The sequence below is a fragment of the Phascolarctos cinereus genome, unplaced genomic scaffold, assembly GCF_003287225.1.
Source record: "Phascolarctos cinereus isolate Bilbo 61053 unplaced genomic scaffold, phaCin_HiC Scaffold_726;HRSCAF=1367, whole genome shotgun sequence".
NCBI lineage: Eukaryota > Metazoa > Chordata > Mammalia > Diprotodontia > Phascolarctidae > Phascolarctos > Phascolarctos cinereus.
The window spans coordinates 372,268,718-372,285,027 of record NW_027556098.1 but is presented as its reverse complement, the minus strand read 5'-3'; the positions used below and the strand labels follow the sequence as shown (position 1 = coordinate 372,285,027).

The window sequence follows — 16,310 nt, the reverse complement described above, 5'->3', positions numbered from 1 at the left end:
ATGTAGAGTCAAAAAAAAAATATGGTCCGGGTGGAAGCCAGGTGGATGGGGAGATGTCGATTGAGAAGGATTCTCCAAAGGGAGAAGTACCAGGGGATCCCCGTCATCTCTCTCAGGCTCCACAGCAATGACAGACACAAACATACAAAAGTATCCTCTTTAATGGCTCTGGCCTGGCCAAGCCCTCCCCTGGGCAGGTCAGCTCCCAGGGCAGTCCATCCTGTTTCTCTTCAGCTACCCCTGTTCCCCCACACCCCAACACTTTGTGGACGAAGGGTGCCACTGTCCACCATGAGAAGTGCTGCCGCTTGGGCCATGAGTGGCTGCCTGCTGCCGTGATGTCCGTGGGTCTGTCCCTGTGCCCCGTGGGAGGGGGGAGTCTAGGGTACCGGCACTGCCCTCTGTGCCATGATGGCTCTCCAGATTCGGCATACCATTCCGCCTCTTTGGAGAGATGGGTAGGTTCAGTAAGCACAGCCCGATCATTTTCCCCATCTTGGGCAGGAGGGCCTGGCTGACCAGTGTCAGGGGGCTCAGGGGAGCTGGAGTCAGAGAGGGGAGGGGGCTCCCTGTCGAATTCGTGCCTGAGGAAATCGGGGAAGTACCTGATCCGAGTATAGACAAGGTCATCTCGACTGGCACAGGTGATGAGCATGTGCAAAGTGAAACCGTGACTCAGGAGCTGGGGGCCAAGAGAAAAACAATAGCTAGCATTTTAGATAGGTAGCATTTTAAGTAAAACACTCTCCATGTCTTGTTCATCTTCACAATAACCCTGACCCTGAGGCCCAGAGAGGTTTAGTAACTTGCTCAAGGTCACACAGGTAAGAAAATGGCAGACGGCTGATTTGAGCTTAGGTTTTCCTGAGTCCAACTCCAGCATTCTATCCCCTTGCCACCTAGTGGCTTTAGAGAGACTGAGGCCCAAATGAAGCCCCAGAATGACAAGAGATCCGTGGACTTGGAGCCCCCATTCTGTCCCTGATTCCTGTCTCTGACTGACCTCGGGCCAGTCTATTCCTCTTTCTGGACTTTGGTTTCCTTCTCAAAAAAGAAGAATCAGTGGTTTCAGCTGGAGGGTAGAATGAGCTCACCCTGGGCTTCTCCACCCCTGGTGCTGGGGTTTGAGAACCTGCCACTTACCAGCTGTGGCCTTGGACTAGCGACTGCCCCTCTGGGCCTGTTTGATTCTCTGGACTAGGTGAAGGCCAAAGTCCCTTTCCCCTCCTAACATGTTAGAATCCCATGAGTGGAATGGACCTGGCCCCTTCCAGCTCTAAGAGGCTGTGACAGAGCCCTAGAGAAGGAAAGAAGGACAAGAAGAGGAGCCCAGACAGAGTTCTTTAGGAGGTAACCCCTCTGCCTCAGTTTCCCCCCAGAAAGCTACTCCAGAGGAAGGCTAGCAGAGGCCTGGGGGGCATTTCTCCCTTCCTAATCCTCACCCCCCACCCCAGCCTGGGACCCCAGTACTCACTGTCTGGATGGTGCCTGAATCTACACCCAGCCGCTGCAGCCACTGGGCCAGCTCAGGATCTCCTGGGGAGGCTGGTGGGATATCTATGAGGGGGGAAGGGCCTGATGAGCCCCAGGAGCCTGGAATCTCCCTGTCTGCCACCCACCCTCCCTGCTCCTGGGCTCAGAAACACAATGCTAGAACTGAAAGGCATCTTAGAGATCAGCCCAGCCTTCAAGTATCATACAAATGAGTTATTCTTGTTACTTAGCCGATCATCTCACCAGAGAGGGATGGATCACAGCCCATCTGTGGTACGTGTCCTGACTCCCCACCCAGGGACACCATGCTGTCCAATCCTACTCGCACCCTCAGTTACCTGTGGGCCCAGAGCCCAAGGTTAGAGTTGGGGTCTCCTCTACATGCTGAAGTGCCTTGAGGGCTAATGCTTGGCATTGCCTCTCCTTCTCTGCCAGCTGTCCAAGGAGCCTGAAAGACAAGGGGTGATGGGAAGGGGGTCGATCATTCTTTACGCATCTATTGAATTAAAGTAGGGGTGGACAATGTCCACCAAAGTGCTCACCTGCTTGTCTCTGCCCTTAGGAGGCTTAGCTGTGCCAGCAGGGGTAGAGAATCTTCTTCAGGGGCCTTGAGTGGCTCCTTCTGGGGGGTACACCCCTCTGCTCAGGCTCCTGCTCCTCTTCCTCACTCCCATCTTCAGGCTCCCCTGTGGCTGGCTTCTTTAGCTCTGAAAGTACAAAAGATGGGCAGGAGCATGCCCAGCTTGTATTTGACATAAGCAAGGGGCTCCAGGGAGGGCAGTGCCAGTCTGGCCTGGGCCAGAAGACACAGAAGATGTGTCTCTTTTTCATCCCTCGATATTCACTCCTTTATCCCTGTCTACAGTGACCACCCTGTGCCCATAAGCTCCCTCACCTGTCCCCAGCACAGCCAGGGCTGCCCGTACTGCCCGGCTCATCAGCCCATCGAGGGCAAACATCCAGTGGGGTCGGATTTCATGCCTTCGGAGGACCCGTTTCACCTGAGGAGGGCAGTGATGTCAGATAAGAGATAGATGATGCCAAGGGGAGGAGCCTGAGGTCAGAAATGGGGCCTAAGGTAAGGCATTGGGAGCCTGGATAAAGGAGTAGAGCCCCCTATGATATGGCCTAAGGTTAGAGGTGGGTAAAGGTGCAGGAGATGTGAGGCAGGAGCAGGGAAAGATCTGAGAGGTTTGGGAAGTAGGAGCCAAGGGAGGAAGAGATTGTTTCCATGTGTCCAGGGAATATTGGTCTTTGTTCCCAGCTCCTCTGAGAAAGGAGCAGAAGCTACCTCAGGAGGGATTCAGGTAGGAAATGGGAAAGGACTTCCCAATGGGCAGGAGTGGCTTATGTGGCAGAGGCAGGGGAGTGATTCAGCTTGAAAGCTCCTCCCAGCCCTGTACTATGTGCCCCGCCCCGGCCCTGTCCCCACTCACAGCATCCTGGAAAGCAAAGAGGGGTCCCTGGAGTAATGCCAGGCTGTGCCCCTGGGCCTGAAGCTGCTCTTGCAGGGTCCGAAGCTCCTGTGCCAGCTGTCGGCGGCTGGAAGAGCAAATGTAGCTTCGGAGGCCTCTCACTAGCTGGGCTACCTGCTCCCGGCTCAGGTGTGGCCCAGGGGGGCCCTAGGGAGGAAGTCAGGGAAGGAAAGCAAGCTTTGTTCATCAGGGCCCCAGCCTGGGGCCAGTGGATGGTGCCCATGAAATGCCTCACTTGGCAGGCCCAGGCTCCTATGTGGCAGAGCCAAGGCTATATAAGAGGAAGGGTTGGCAAGAGGCAGGTGGGATGGGATTGGGACAGGAGGAGTGGAGGGAGAGGGTGGCACCCCAAAACATAAAAAGGACCTTAGAGAATCTCATGCAACCCTATCATTTTGGAGATGGAGAAACTGGAGTCCATAAGGTCACACACGAACCCAGGTTGTCTCCCTCACATACCCACCTGCTCCAGCACCCACTGCAGGTTCTCCACTATGGTGGACAGCTCCTGGCTGAGTAATCGCTCTAGCATAGCCCTCCGCTCATTCTCCTTACGCATCAGGGACCGTTGTGGGTTCTCTTCTGGGGATAAGGTCCGCTCTGCGACAGAGTCTTCGGACGCCCTGAGCATGGCACAGGGACATTGGCCTCCAGGCACCTTGCTGATTGGTCCAGAATGAGGATAGGACCAAGGCCACTGGAGCCCTGGAAAGGACTGGCACCAGAATGAAGGTGCAGAGCCTCTTCTGGACACCAGGGGGCACTTGCTTCCTGGGGATGGGACCAGAAGGGGTGCAGTACTCCCAGGTCTTGGGTAGGAGGCAGCCCTGAAGATGCCAATACTGTCCTCCCCTTCCCCAGTCTACAGTACTTACTGGAGCTGGCTGTTGGGGGCTCCTCCTTCACTGAAACAGCGCTTGGGGGGCATGGGGCTGGTGTGGGGATTGGCACCTGAACACGGCACTGTCTGTGACTGGCTAGCTGAGGAAGCTAGACTGATTGGCAGGACACCTGGGAACCAGGAGCTGTCAGGCTGAGCTCTTCCCAGCCCCCTCCCCCTTCCATCCCTCCCCACAACCTTTCATTGGCCCAGGGCACACCTGTAGGGAGAGGGGGGTGGTGGGTTGACATGGAGTTTCTGGCTTTACGTCGGGATTGCAAGAAAGGGTCACCCAGCAGGGCAGCAGCACTGGCACGATGCTTGGGCTCGGGCTCAAAGGTGCGTAGGATGAAGGCTTGGGCCTCCTCAGACATGGTGTTGGGCACTGGAGGGTGGATCTTGTACATACCCACCTGGGGGAAAGGGGGAGAAGTAGGGAAGGTCACTAGGGTACTGCCATCAACAGCCACCTGAGGTAGGCCCTGGCTCACACTACCATTGGGCTAAAGGGTGAGGAATACCTGGAACATGGCAGCCTGGGGGCTCCCCAGCTCATGGAATGGTGGGTGTCCAGTGGCCATTTCAATGACAGTGCAGCCCAGGGACCAGATGTCAGCTGCCTTTCCATAGCCCCGGGGCCCTTGGTCAATGATCTCAGGAGCCATGTATTGCAGGGTTCCTATTGGGACAGATTAAGTCTGACTTGAAGGGCATGGTGGGACCCAGACCAGGTGGGACTCCCTCCCCTCCCCACCAAAACATTATTAACATATCCTAGAGTCTAAGACCTAGACACTTAACACTGAGCGCTGCCACCCACCACATGAACCACTGCTTACCGCCCTAGGCAACATGACTATGATCAGGAAGGTTCCCAAGGTCCCTAAAGCATTCCTGAGAGTCAGAGTCCCCATTGCCCAGAGAAGGCAGCCTTTATCTGTCCTCCCCCCACACACACTGACCCTGTGACTACCTGTGAAGGTCTCAGTACAGGGGGTGATGCCCGCCAGCCTCTTGGAGGTGCCAAAGTCGGAGATCTTGAGCAGACCACTGTATGTATTGATCAGTACATTGTCCCCCTGGGCAGAGAACGTGGGTGTTCATCAGGTGCTAGGCTGGAACCCACTACGGCCAGGGTCTGGAGCTAATGTCCTGCCTTGGGAGGACTATGGCAGTCGTGGTGGGGCGCTGTCCTAGGGATGCCCCAGCTTAAGCTCATCCACACCTCCAAATCTCACCCCTCCTGCCCTGGGGACAAATCTGCTGTTATGCCATTGCCATCCCATCCCCACAGCACAAGTGAGTCCACCTTTGTCTCCCTCTGTGCCTCTGTCCCTCACATCTAATCAGAAATTCATGTAGTAAGGCCTCAGTTTCCTATTCTGTAAAACGAGAGGGCTGTCTGGGGTCCCTTCCAGCTCTATCATTCTATGATTCCGTTGCAATCTTGGTTCAGTCTCTAATGGGGGGATGGGCTGTTAAGTGGCTGAGAACCAGGGAAGTGGTCATTTCGTGTCTGTCTCAAGACCTCCAGCTTCCAGGGAGCTCACTACCACCCAAGGCAGCTCTACTTTCAGACCACTCTAAAAGTCAGCAAGATGTGCTGTGCCCTCAGCGCACCCCCACCCCACTTTGAGTTATCTCACAATGTGAAAGTGTGGCAGCTTCCACCCTCTGGGACCAGGCAGAAGAACCTTACTGAAGGACATCGAGCCTGGAGCTGAAAGTGACCTTAGAAACCAGCTGGTCCAACCCTGTCATCTTTACAGATGAGGAAACTGAGGTTCAGCCCCAGATCATATAGGCACCAAGTCATGTAGAACTGGGATTTGGAGGGGCCCTTCTGGCTCTTCCCAAGACACCATGTTGTCTCCCAATCCCTCCTTCAAACACTTGAAGATGGCCATCCCAACCCTGCCAACTTCCCTTTGCCAGGCTAAGCATCCTTGCTTGCTCTTCAATCATTCCACATGTGGCACAATCTCCTGTCCCTTCCCCACTCTGGACACACTGACCCATCAATGTCCTTCCTAGAATATGGCTTCCAGGGGGGCAGCTAGGTGGCGCAGTGGATACAGCACCAGCCCTGAAGTCAGGAGGACCTGAGTTCAAATGCGACCTCAGACCAAACACTTGACACTTACTAGCTGTGGGACCCTGGGCAAGTCACTTAACCCCAATTGCCCAAAAATAAAAATAAATAAATAAATAAAAAGAATATGGCTTCCAGATATGGGTCTAACTGGAGCTGAGGAGTCACCTCCCAAGCTCCGGTGATCTTGATAAAGGAAGCCAACTTCAGAGGCGTCTTGGCCGCCATGCCTCACTACTGACTCACACTAAGCCTGCAGCTCACTAACGCCCCAGCTCATTTCCCCCATAAACTGCTGCTTCACAATATGTCCCCCAATCCTGGTTTTTAATCCAAAAGTTGAGACTGTACCACAGTAGGGCTTCCCATCGACATTTCATCAGCTTCACCTCTGACTTGTCAAGAGCAATTTAGCTGCTGCCTGTGTGTGCCAATTTTCAATTTAATCTGTGTCAATTCAAAAGCATTTGTTAAGCACCTGCTGTGTGCCAGACAATTGCTAACTGCTCTGACCCAGACAAAAATGAGCTAGTCCCCAATCTCGAGAAGCCTGCTTCACATTCCCCAGTGAATTTGGCAAGTATATCATCTAGGAGTCACTTGAGTCATTAGGCAAGATGGTGAACAGGGTCAAGGACAAATCCCTGCAACAGTCTGCGGGAAGCCTCCCTGTTCAATCATTAGTGACTCCTCTCTGGGTCCAACCATTGTGAATTACCTGCATGTTTGTGTGTGTGTGTGTGTGTGTGCGCACACATGTGTACATGCCTACATGTGTTCTCACGTGCAGCCCTCTGTCATCACCTTGATGTCACGGTGTATGATGTGGTTGTCATGGAGATAGCTCAGCCCCTGTAGGATCTGCCTGGTGTAGAAGCTGATGGTGCTCTCATTGTCCTGAAGCGGTCCCCATACGGCCCTCAGCAGGGATGACAGACTGCCTGAGTACAAGGACAGGCATGCTGTCACATCTGACCCCACTGAACATGCCCAGCCCTTGTTCAGGCTGAGTCCAGTAGCCCTCCAGCCACTGTTAACCCTTCCCATATACCCCCTCCCTCCATGGCCATTCCTGGGCTCTGGGCCCATAGGTAGTTACCTTCCTCAGTCCTGAGCCCACATCTCCGATTTCACAGACACCCTGCCTCACCATCCCAAGTTTGGGGCCCTAGGCTCTCAGTTAACTCTTTCAGTCCTGAGCCCACAACCCCAATTTCACAGATACCCCTCCCCCCATCCTGAGTTCTGGGGCCCTGAACCCACAGTTAACTCCTTAAGTCCTGAGCCCACAGCCCTAATCTCAGATACCCTAGTTAACTCCTTCAGTCCTGAGCCCACAGCCCTAATCTCAGATACCCTAAGTCCTGAGGCCCTGGGTCCAGAGTTCCCGGGGTACACAAAACCATGAGCCCCTGCCTAGGTACCTCCCGGCACCTCTTCCATGAAAATCTTGAGGAAACCAGCCTGGCTGATGGACCCCAGGTACTGGACAATATTCTTATGGCGTAAACGTTTGTGCAGGGCAATTTCTTCATGGAGGGGCTGGGAAAACCTGGAAATGGGATCAGAGCATGGCATCACCCCCAAGCCCTGGCTTCAGGTATTGCCCTGTGCCTCAAGCAGAGCATGGGAATTCATCCCATCCACAACAGTTCACTGCCTCCCTCCCATGCCAGATCTCCCGGCCCTATGCTCTGAGGCTGTACCAAAACCCTCACCCAGTCCCCAGGTACCTGCTGTCCCTCTCAGGGATCTCTTTGATGGCGATCCGTACCTGGGTGCTGCGGTCCCGACCAGCATATACCACCCCATAAGTACCTTTGCCCAGGACCAGCCGCTCTCCTGTCTCTGTGTACTCATAGTCAAACTGGGGGAAAGTGGCGGCAGGGTCAGCCAGCCTCCCCAGAGCCTCCCCTAGGCCTTTCCCCCAGGTACCCCAGCCACATTTGCACACCATCTTACCTCCAGCACCTCCTTCGTGGCTATGCCCTCATCTCCCGGCAGCACTGGCTGGGTCACAAAGGCCTGGATCCGCCTGCAGAAACTGTGTGGACCCAGTCAGTTATTCTGGACCTCCACCTGTGCCTGCTCCCACCCTGGCCTGGCCAGAGACATTAGACCCTACCTTGTCCTTGACTGGGTCAAAAGGTAACTTTTTCCAGGATAGACTTGGGCAGTGCTTGGGACCTGGCCTTTTTCTGGCCCTTGGTCACTGCCTGTCGCCTTATTCCCAGTTCCTCCCTAACAGTACCCTTATAACCCTAATCCCTACACAGGGTGTCAGCTTTAACAGCTTAAAACTGCATTAAGACTTCTGGGGCACCCTGTATAGAGGTTGGGGCACCCCCCCCACTGCCTGGCCTCACCAATTACCCTTGCTCCCACCCTACCAGGATCACTCAGACTCAGTGAGGCCACTGAGTTTATCCCCTACCTGAGTAGGAGTCCCTAACTCATTATCAGCCGGGGACCCCTCCACTTAGTCCCAGCTTCCAGCCCTTGGGGCTCACCATTGGCAGTGCTGGCGGCTGGGGAAGCCCAGCTGGAAGTCCTGGGCTGTGTGGAACACATACAGGAAACAATAGCGCTCGTCTCTCTTCGAGATGCTAGGCAGGGGGAGCCAGGGAAGGGGCTAAGGTGGGCTTGGGTCCCCCAGAACCCCTAAGGGCAGCCCTGCCCTCCCACCAGCCAGAAGCCCTCTGCCAGGAACGAGGGGGCATCAAGGGGCTAGTGTCTCACCTGACTCCCCGGATGGAGACCGCGGGGAAGGTCCAGCCAGAGCCGGCAGCCTGGGGGAAAGGGGGGGATAGGGGACTGGCCTAGGGGTGATGGGGAAAGATTCTAGGGCACAGGGCCTGGGAGGATGGGATTCCAGACCATGGAAGGTAGGGGAGGGGGTTCAGAAGAGTGAAGGGGATGTGGATTGGGTAAGGGTCCAGAGTATAAGAGATGCATACAGTAAGTTAGATTAGATTGGATTGAATGTAGGTCCATGCCATGGAGGATGGAGGTAGGGTGGGGCTAGTGCTTAAGGTAATGGGGTACAGGGGGTGATTGGGGAGGAGGGAATTCAGGCCCTGGGGGATATGGGTAGGGGCTCAGGGCCCAGTGGGGTTTGAGTATGGGAGGCAGCCCCACCTCTGTCTCAGACTCCAGCAGGCTCAAGGTCACAGCCATACTGGGGCTCCCCTCTTGCACCTGAAGCCTGGCAGGCTGCAGCACCTTATTCTGCTCCAGGATCAGCACCTGGAGGGGGTGAAGAAAGGGCTCACCCTGTGTCAAGGTACCAGCTTTGGCTCCAGCCCCTGCTCCTTCCCAACATCTGCATCCTCCATACTGGGCATTCATCCGAGGCAGCAAAGGGCTGGCAAGACTGCAGGAGGAAGCGAAGCCAGAAGAGTGCCCGAAGGCCCATGGGCCCTGAGGGTGGGGGGGCTGAGGAGAAGTGCTGGTAGAGAAGGAAGGTCTCCATCACTGAGGCCAGGTACCTGTGGGCACAGAAAAGGCATGGGTGTCAGGCCTCTGGGGGACTCAGCCCCCCAGCTCCCTCAGGTGCCCCGGCCACCTACCAGAGGGGAGCGTTCAGCTTGTAGAGCTGCTCAGAAGCCAGAGCCACCTGGGTGGGGTCATTGGCAAGGATCTGGGCACCCAGGTAGAACCCCACATCCCAGTAATACTGCATCTTCTCCACACTGCCCTTGCGGCCCAGCAGGCATCCCAACTTCAGTCCTAAGCACAGAGGTGGACACAGGGGATGCCCATGAATGGGGCATGGTGGGAGTGTCACTAGTGCAGGGTCATCTGTCTACCACCTCTACCCCATCAGCCCGAGCCCAATGGGGCTGGTGGCTCATTTGATGACACCCTTCTCCCCACCTTCCTTGAGGGCTAGAAGCATGGTGGCCCCACCTGGTGTTACAGGAAAAGAGCTTTCTCTCTGGGACAGGGGTCTCTTCTAGGGTTGGGGGAATGGGAGGAGTCACCTATCTGTCGGAGCTCATCCGAGTTCTCAAACTGGTGTCCAGCAGCTATGAGAAGGACGGCTGCATTGATGCCTGAGTGAAGGCTGGGCTCCGTCTCAAAGGCCTTTCGGTACCTGGTGGGAAATACAGAGTGAGTGAAGGTGGGGGTGGGGAGGCTACAGCTAGGGGCCTAGACTTGGCCTAAAGGGGCTATAGTTGGCCACACAAGTTGGACACTGAAAGGGCCAGGTTCATCAGCTTTGGGATTCACTCTCGTCCCCCCGGGAGGCCCTCAGGGCTGGCAGGAAGAGAGGTGGCTGGCAGCTGTTCTTACCAATGACAAGCCTGGTCTCGGTGACCAGTATCAGTGAAGCCAGAGCTGTTAAACATGTCCTTGTAGATTCGACCACACATGCAGTAGAGGTCAGGGGCCACAGCCCCACTGTGCACCACAGGCAACAGCACAGATAAGGCCCTGTCTCGGTCCCCAGGCTTGTTCCTCCTGGAGCCAGCGGGTGAGGAGAGGGGTGAGGCCTGGGTAGCAGCACCTGGGGCCCCTCCAGCCCTGCCTCCGCAGCCAGCTTCTCTAAGCAACAGCCCAGGGTAGCAGTGCCCCCTCGGTCACTACCTTCCTCCACCCCAGAGCCTCTTCCTCACTGCTCATCTCCCTCACTGTTTACTCCTTTATTATAGGAGTCTAGATTTGGAGTTGGAAATGACTTCAGAGGTCATCTACTCCAAACTCCTCAGCTGAAGAAACTTAATTACTTGTCCTGAGTCCCACAGAGAGTACTCAGCAAGGCTGGAATTTGCACCCAGGTGCTGACTCCCTGGTTAGTGCTCTTCTCACTGTCCCATGCAACACTCCTCCCACACCCCACTGTCCACCCTTGGAGCTCCTTGAGGTCACCACCACCTTCCCTATGGGTCCCTCCCCTCCCCCTGCCCCATGGGCCTCACTGGTTGAGGGCGAAGGTGTAGTGGAAACAGACATTGTGCTGTTCAGCCACGTTACAGGTGGGTAGGGCCTGCAGCGTCTCCACCAGGGAGATGATGGCCCCATAGTCCTGTGGGGGACAGGGAAGAGTACAAGTGGTAACTCCCATTGGGCCCCTCCACCCCTCTGCCCCCAGTCACACACTCAGCTCTTAGAAGGATATGGTTCTTCAAGAACCTGTCTACTCTCTCCTACATCCTGTAGAAAGAAGGCCAACCTGGGAGTTCTGGCTCTGACCCCTGGGGCAAATCTCAAAGGAGGAAACTGAGGCAAACAGAAGTGACTTGTGTAGCATCACACTGGCAGTAAGAGGCTGGATATGAACCCAGGCTCTGACTCCGAATGCAGTGCTCTTTCCTTTGTATCATTCTGCCTCGGTTTCCTTCTCTGTAAAATGGGTTGTAATCCTAAACTCCCTCAGTGTAGGTGACATAAGCTGTAAAGTATCACAGAAATGTTGCTTGACCTCCCCCATTTCTGTCCAGGCCCACCTGTACATCCCGGTAAGAGAGTAGCAGGGTCATGATGATGTCAGGGGTCAGCAGCTCCACGCTGTCCAGCCGACACTGCAGCCGGCCCAGCTCATGCCGAAGCTGGTCCCCAGAGAAGCGTTCCCGGGCCCGGCGGATGTCCCTGCGCATGGTCTCTCGGAAGTAGCCACTGGGTGAGGGATGACAGATGGATCTTCCGTCTTCTCCTCCTAAAGCCCCACTTCCCATTGCCTCCAGGCCTCCCTCCCAAAGCCTCATTCCCTGATGGGCATTGTGATCCCTCTCCCTCCCAGCCCTCCCTGGTGCCTTCATCCTAGGTACCAGGAATTGGTGGGTATAGCCTCCAGCAGGTGGACAAGCCTGCCCACCAGGGGGGTGAGGAGGGCCTCAGCACCTGCCCCCGACTGGAACAGCCCTTCTGCCAGTCCCTTCATAACCCCTGCATCACCACACAGGACCCGTCCTTGGCTTGTCACCATGTAGGGGATGAAGGTGTAGCCCCCAGTACAATCCTGCAAAGGAAGCATGGTGATGAGGGAAGGGGAGGAGCACGTCTCCCCTCCAGTCGGCACCCCTGTGTCCGCCCCTTGGCTGTGAGTCTGGACAGGAGCCACAAGGGCTGACCCTGGAGCAGCTCAGAGGCAACGGCCTGGCCAACAGCCTGGAAAATGACTGAGGGACACATGTGGACATGGGTATGTGTGCACATGCCTGGAGAGGTTGGGGGATGGCATAAAGCAAGGGAAAAAGGGACTGTGGGATGGGGTCTAGACCAGGGGAAGAAGCTTGGTCTCTACTCACAGCATTTTTCTGAAAGACATCTTCCTGCAGGGAAAAAGACACTAAATTAATGGGGTGGATCTCCTGCCCCCCAGGCACATAACCACACCTGGGCAGGACCACAGGGATCCCACTGGCTCTCCCTGACCCTCGTCTGGTCCATTCTCCCTTCTACTCCAGCAGACACACTAAAGGTACCTGCTAGGATTTAGAGCTCATTTAGGGCCTCAGAGGTCATTTAGTCCAACCCTCTTCTTATACAAGTAAGGAAACTGAGGCCCAGAGCAATCCTAGGCAACTAAATTTAAAGTTGTAAGGGACCTCAGAAGTCATCTAGTCCACCCCTCCCCCCACTTCTCATATATATCTAGATAAGGCAGCTAGGTGGCACAGTGGATGAGACTGCTAGACTTGGAGTCAGGAAGTACTGAGTTCAAATCCTGCTTGACACCTTACTAAGGGACGTGACTTTAGGCAAGTCACTTAATCTCTGACTGCCTCAGTTTCTTCATTAGTAAAATGGGGATAATAATAGCACCTATCTCAGAGGGTTATTTTACGGATCACACGAGATAATATATGGTCAAGTGCTTTGCAGATTTTAAAGTATATCTAAATGCTAGTGACTATTATTATTAAAAGGAAACTGAGGCCCCGAGAGAGCACAGATCCCTAAATTTAGAGTCACACTTGGAAGGGACCTCAGAAGTTATCAGGCAACAAGGAGGGACAAAGCCCTTACCTCAAGGCCTGTGTTTAGCCTTGGGGGTACAAAGCCACAGGTGAAAGGGGTTGCCCTAAAGGCCCCAACAAGTCAGAGCTCTCCTTTTTACCAAGAAGGAAGGAAATGGAAGCTGTGAGAAACTAAATGACTTGTCCAAGGTCATAAAGGTGTCGAGTGGGGGAGGGGGCAGGAGGTGACCTCGAAATCCAATATACTTCCCAACAGCACACAGTAAGCACTGAATAATTGCTTATGGACTTGACTTGAACTTCTGAGTGTCTCAGGGTGGGATGATGGAGGTTCAGCATGAGTGACTTGCCCAAGGTCCTACTGGCAGTTACACGCCCAACCTGGCTCAGAGGAAGCCTACCTACCCTGAGGGCCTGTAGGTCAGGCAGGTCTGCCTGGGCACAGAGAAGCACGTTGTTGGTCATGCTGAAACTCTCCCTCACTCCGAGGTGGTAGAACAAGGAGGGTTGGCCCAGGGAGCCACTCACTTCCAGCACAACCACATCTGGGGGAGAGAGGGGGAGGCCTGAGAGGGCAATGCCCGCACCCCTTTCACCAACATGGTCTGAAGGTGACAAATGTTGGGAGAAAGTGGAAAGAAATAAGGAAAGAAGTCATGGCAGCTTTGGGGCAGAAACAATACATGTCATCCCTTCCCCACCCTCACCCCCTTGTCCTGACTCCCTCAGGCTTGGTCTGCACAGCTTTCCCCTCGAAAGGGAGGGGCCCGGGCTCCTACCACACTTCTGGGGTGGAGGAAACACGGACTCTCATAGTAACGACAAAAACAGGGGGAGAATTTCCCAGCTCACTCGCTACATTCCCCCAAAGGGGTATGAAGGGGAAAAGAAATCCATTCAGTCTTCCCTTCAGTTGGGATCCTTAACCGGCCCTGGGCCTTAAACATGGAATGTCAGAGCTGGAAGGGCCCTTAGAACACAGGATGGCAGAGCAAGGAAGGCCCTTAGAACACAGAATATCAGAGCAGGGAAGGACTTTAGAACATAGAATGTTGAGTTGGGAGGGGCTTTATCATATAGAATATTAGCACCAGGAGGGATCTTGGAACACAGTGTCAGAGGTGGATGGGTAGAGCTAGAGAGATGGTCTAGTCTAACCCACACATTTTATAGAAGAGAAATGTTAGCCCCATCTCTACTGAGCCCTAGCTCCTGGTTCCTGCGCCTTGAGGGCCCCTCCCTTCAGACGGCTGTCAGCTCCTTCCTGAGGTTGTGCAAGAGGTTGCCTCTTCCCAGCAGGAAGCCCAACCCTGAAGCAGGGGGAGGAGGCCCTGGGAACAGGGCTCTGGGCTGAGAGCCAGGATTCCTGGACTCCCATCCCAATTCCTTTGGGTCCTAACCATCCAGGTCCCAAGGCTTAGGGTCTGTCAGCCTCAGATAGGACTCTTCACCCAAGCAGAACACCAAGAAAGCAACCAGGCCTAGCCCCATCCTGGTTTTGGGAAAAAGGTGTCATCTTGGAGCAAAGTCTGCAAACACCTACACCCCTCCCCCATCCCAGGGTGATGAGAAAGGTCCCAGTCCAGGCTCAAGGACCGTGTCAGAGAATGAGAAACACTGTTATGTGTGTCTGTATTTCTCTGTGTAGGACCATTGTGCTCACAGAAGCCGTTTAATAAATGTTTATTTAACTGAATTGGTGCATGCGTGTATATGCGTTCCCTCGTACTGGAAGGGCCATTTTTAAACAATGATTTCTTGGACTGGCCTTTAGGAAAATAAACAAATTGGTTTCCAAACCTAGAGAAAGTGGGGCTGACTCAAGATAAGAATTTTGACTCCCTAACTGAAAGCTATTGATAGGGGCTTAGACCCCCTTGTCTGGCTCCCAGAAGCCCCGCCTCTGGGGCCCCACCCTTCTAAACCCCACCTCTCTGAGAGACTTTCCCACCCCCCATCCCTGAATGTCTGCCTCTTGGCCCCGCCCCTAGCCCCACCCTTCTTCCCACCCCCACAGTCCCCTCTCCAGCTCCACCCTCTTAGCTATTCCCTGATAGCTTTTCTCGCCTTCTTAAGGTTCCACCCTTAGATTTCACTTTCTCATTGGCCCCGCCCCCTGAATTCCAGCCCCACCCCTCCTTCATTGCCACACCCCTTTCCCAGACACACCCCATTGAACAATGAACCTCGGTTTGCACCTTTGAGCCCCGCCCCTCTTCGCCTGATAGCTTCTTTATAGTCATGCCCCTTCTCCTAGAGCCCACCCTACTCTTCTCTAAACCTCGCCTTCAGAAGCCCCTACTCCCTTAGCCTGCCTTTTATAGCCCTGCCCCAGCTTTGCCTCTCAGCTCCACCCTCCATGAGCCACCCTCAGCACTCTGGCCCCATCCACTCTATTTTTATCCTCCATTAGCCCCACCCCCTGTACCCCTGGCCCCACCCTTGACCCTGCCCAGTGAGCCTTCAGGACCAGCTCACTCAGTCCCACAAGGCTCCTTCTTCATAGCCCCGCCTCCATGTAAGGCCACGCCTACATTAGCATATAGGTCCCACCCTCCTTTCTGTCTCCTATCCCCCTAAATCTCACCCTCTTGGCTCTGCCCCAAGACCTTACCCGGGCCCCGCCCATTCTGTCCATGAGTCCTTCCCGTATTAGCCCCGCCCCCCGATTCAGCCCCGCTCCCATCTTCCCTCATAGGGCCCCTCCGCTCTTCTGTCTCCTGTCTCCTGAATCCTGCCACTCTTAGCCCCGCCCCATCGGCCTTTCCCTTTTTGATCCCGCCCCCTTGGCCCCGCCCCTCCCGCGGCTCCGGGGCTTGCTCACCAGCGTTGTAGAAAGAGTCCAAGGCGGCGGGCTCGCCCAGCTCCACGGTCCCAAAGGGCAGCGTACGCAGCTGCGGCGCCGGGCGCGGCCCGGGGAACTGGACGCAAGCGTCGCGCAGGCAGCGCAGGGGCAGCGGCTCGGCCTCGGCCTCGGGCTCCCGAGTCAACACGTAGACCACGCTAAGCGGCCGACTCCGGCCCCAGCCCCGTCCGGCGACCGGCGGCCGTGGGGCACTCAGCGCCGTGGCCAGTGGGTCCTGCCAGCAGCTGCCGGCGCGCTCCGGCCTCCGCTGACCCGGGCCTGCCATCCCCGCACCCGCAGGCCAGTGGCCGAGCTGTGGCTCCCGCTCCCCGATCGGCTGCTTTCACGTGGGGGCCGGCCCGGCCGGCCCCGCCCCGCCCCGCCCCCAGTCGGGAGCCTGGGCCGCGTGCCGGGGGACACCGGTGGGCTGCAGACTCGCGTGTGCCGGCCTGCCTGCGGGAGAGGAGAGGGCGGAGCCGTGGAAGGGCGAGTCCCAGCGCCGGCTTGTTCATTTCCTAGCTCGGTCTCGTGGCCAAGCCAGTTCCCCAATATGGTCTTCTGTGTCCTCCGCGGTCAGGCTCGGTCCCCGACGTCTCCCGGG

The 16,310-nt window shown here is 55.7% G+C and overlaps 1 protein-coding gene across 1 annotated transcript; it reads right to left on the bottom strand.

The window, feature by feature from the left end:
* Positions 1-143: 143 nt before the first annotated feature.
* MAP3K6 (mitogen-activated protein kinase kinase kinase 6) lies at positions 144-16,195 on the bottom strand. The gene is given in 30 exon segments (XM_020983250.2): positions 144-444; positions 606-682; positions 1,475-1,557; positions 1,833-1,942; positions 2,037-2,100; positions 2,103-2,201; positions 2,390-2,495; positions 2,931-3,116; positions 3,433-3,592; positions 3,845-3,980; positions 4,070-4,262; positions 4,371-4,528; positions 4,823-4,928; positions 6,746-6,882; positions 7,366-7,493; positions 7,675-7,808; positions 7,904-7,985; positions 8,452-8,547; positions 8,681-8,730; positions 9,080-9,187; positions 9,279-9,429; positions 9,511-9,670; positions 9,925-10,037; positions 10,238-10,405; positions 10,864-10,970; positions 11,392-11,560; positions 11,713-11,903; positions 12,193-12,216; positions 13,270-13,409; positions 15,689-16,195. Coding segments are annotated over 30 exon segments (3,807 nt in total). The 5' UTR covers positions 15,996-16,195; the 3' UTR covers positions 144-380.
* Between the last annotated feature and the right edge of the window lie 115 nt (positions 16,196-16,310).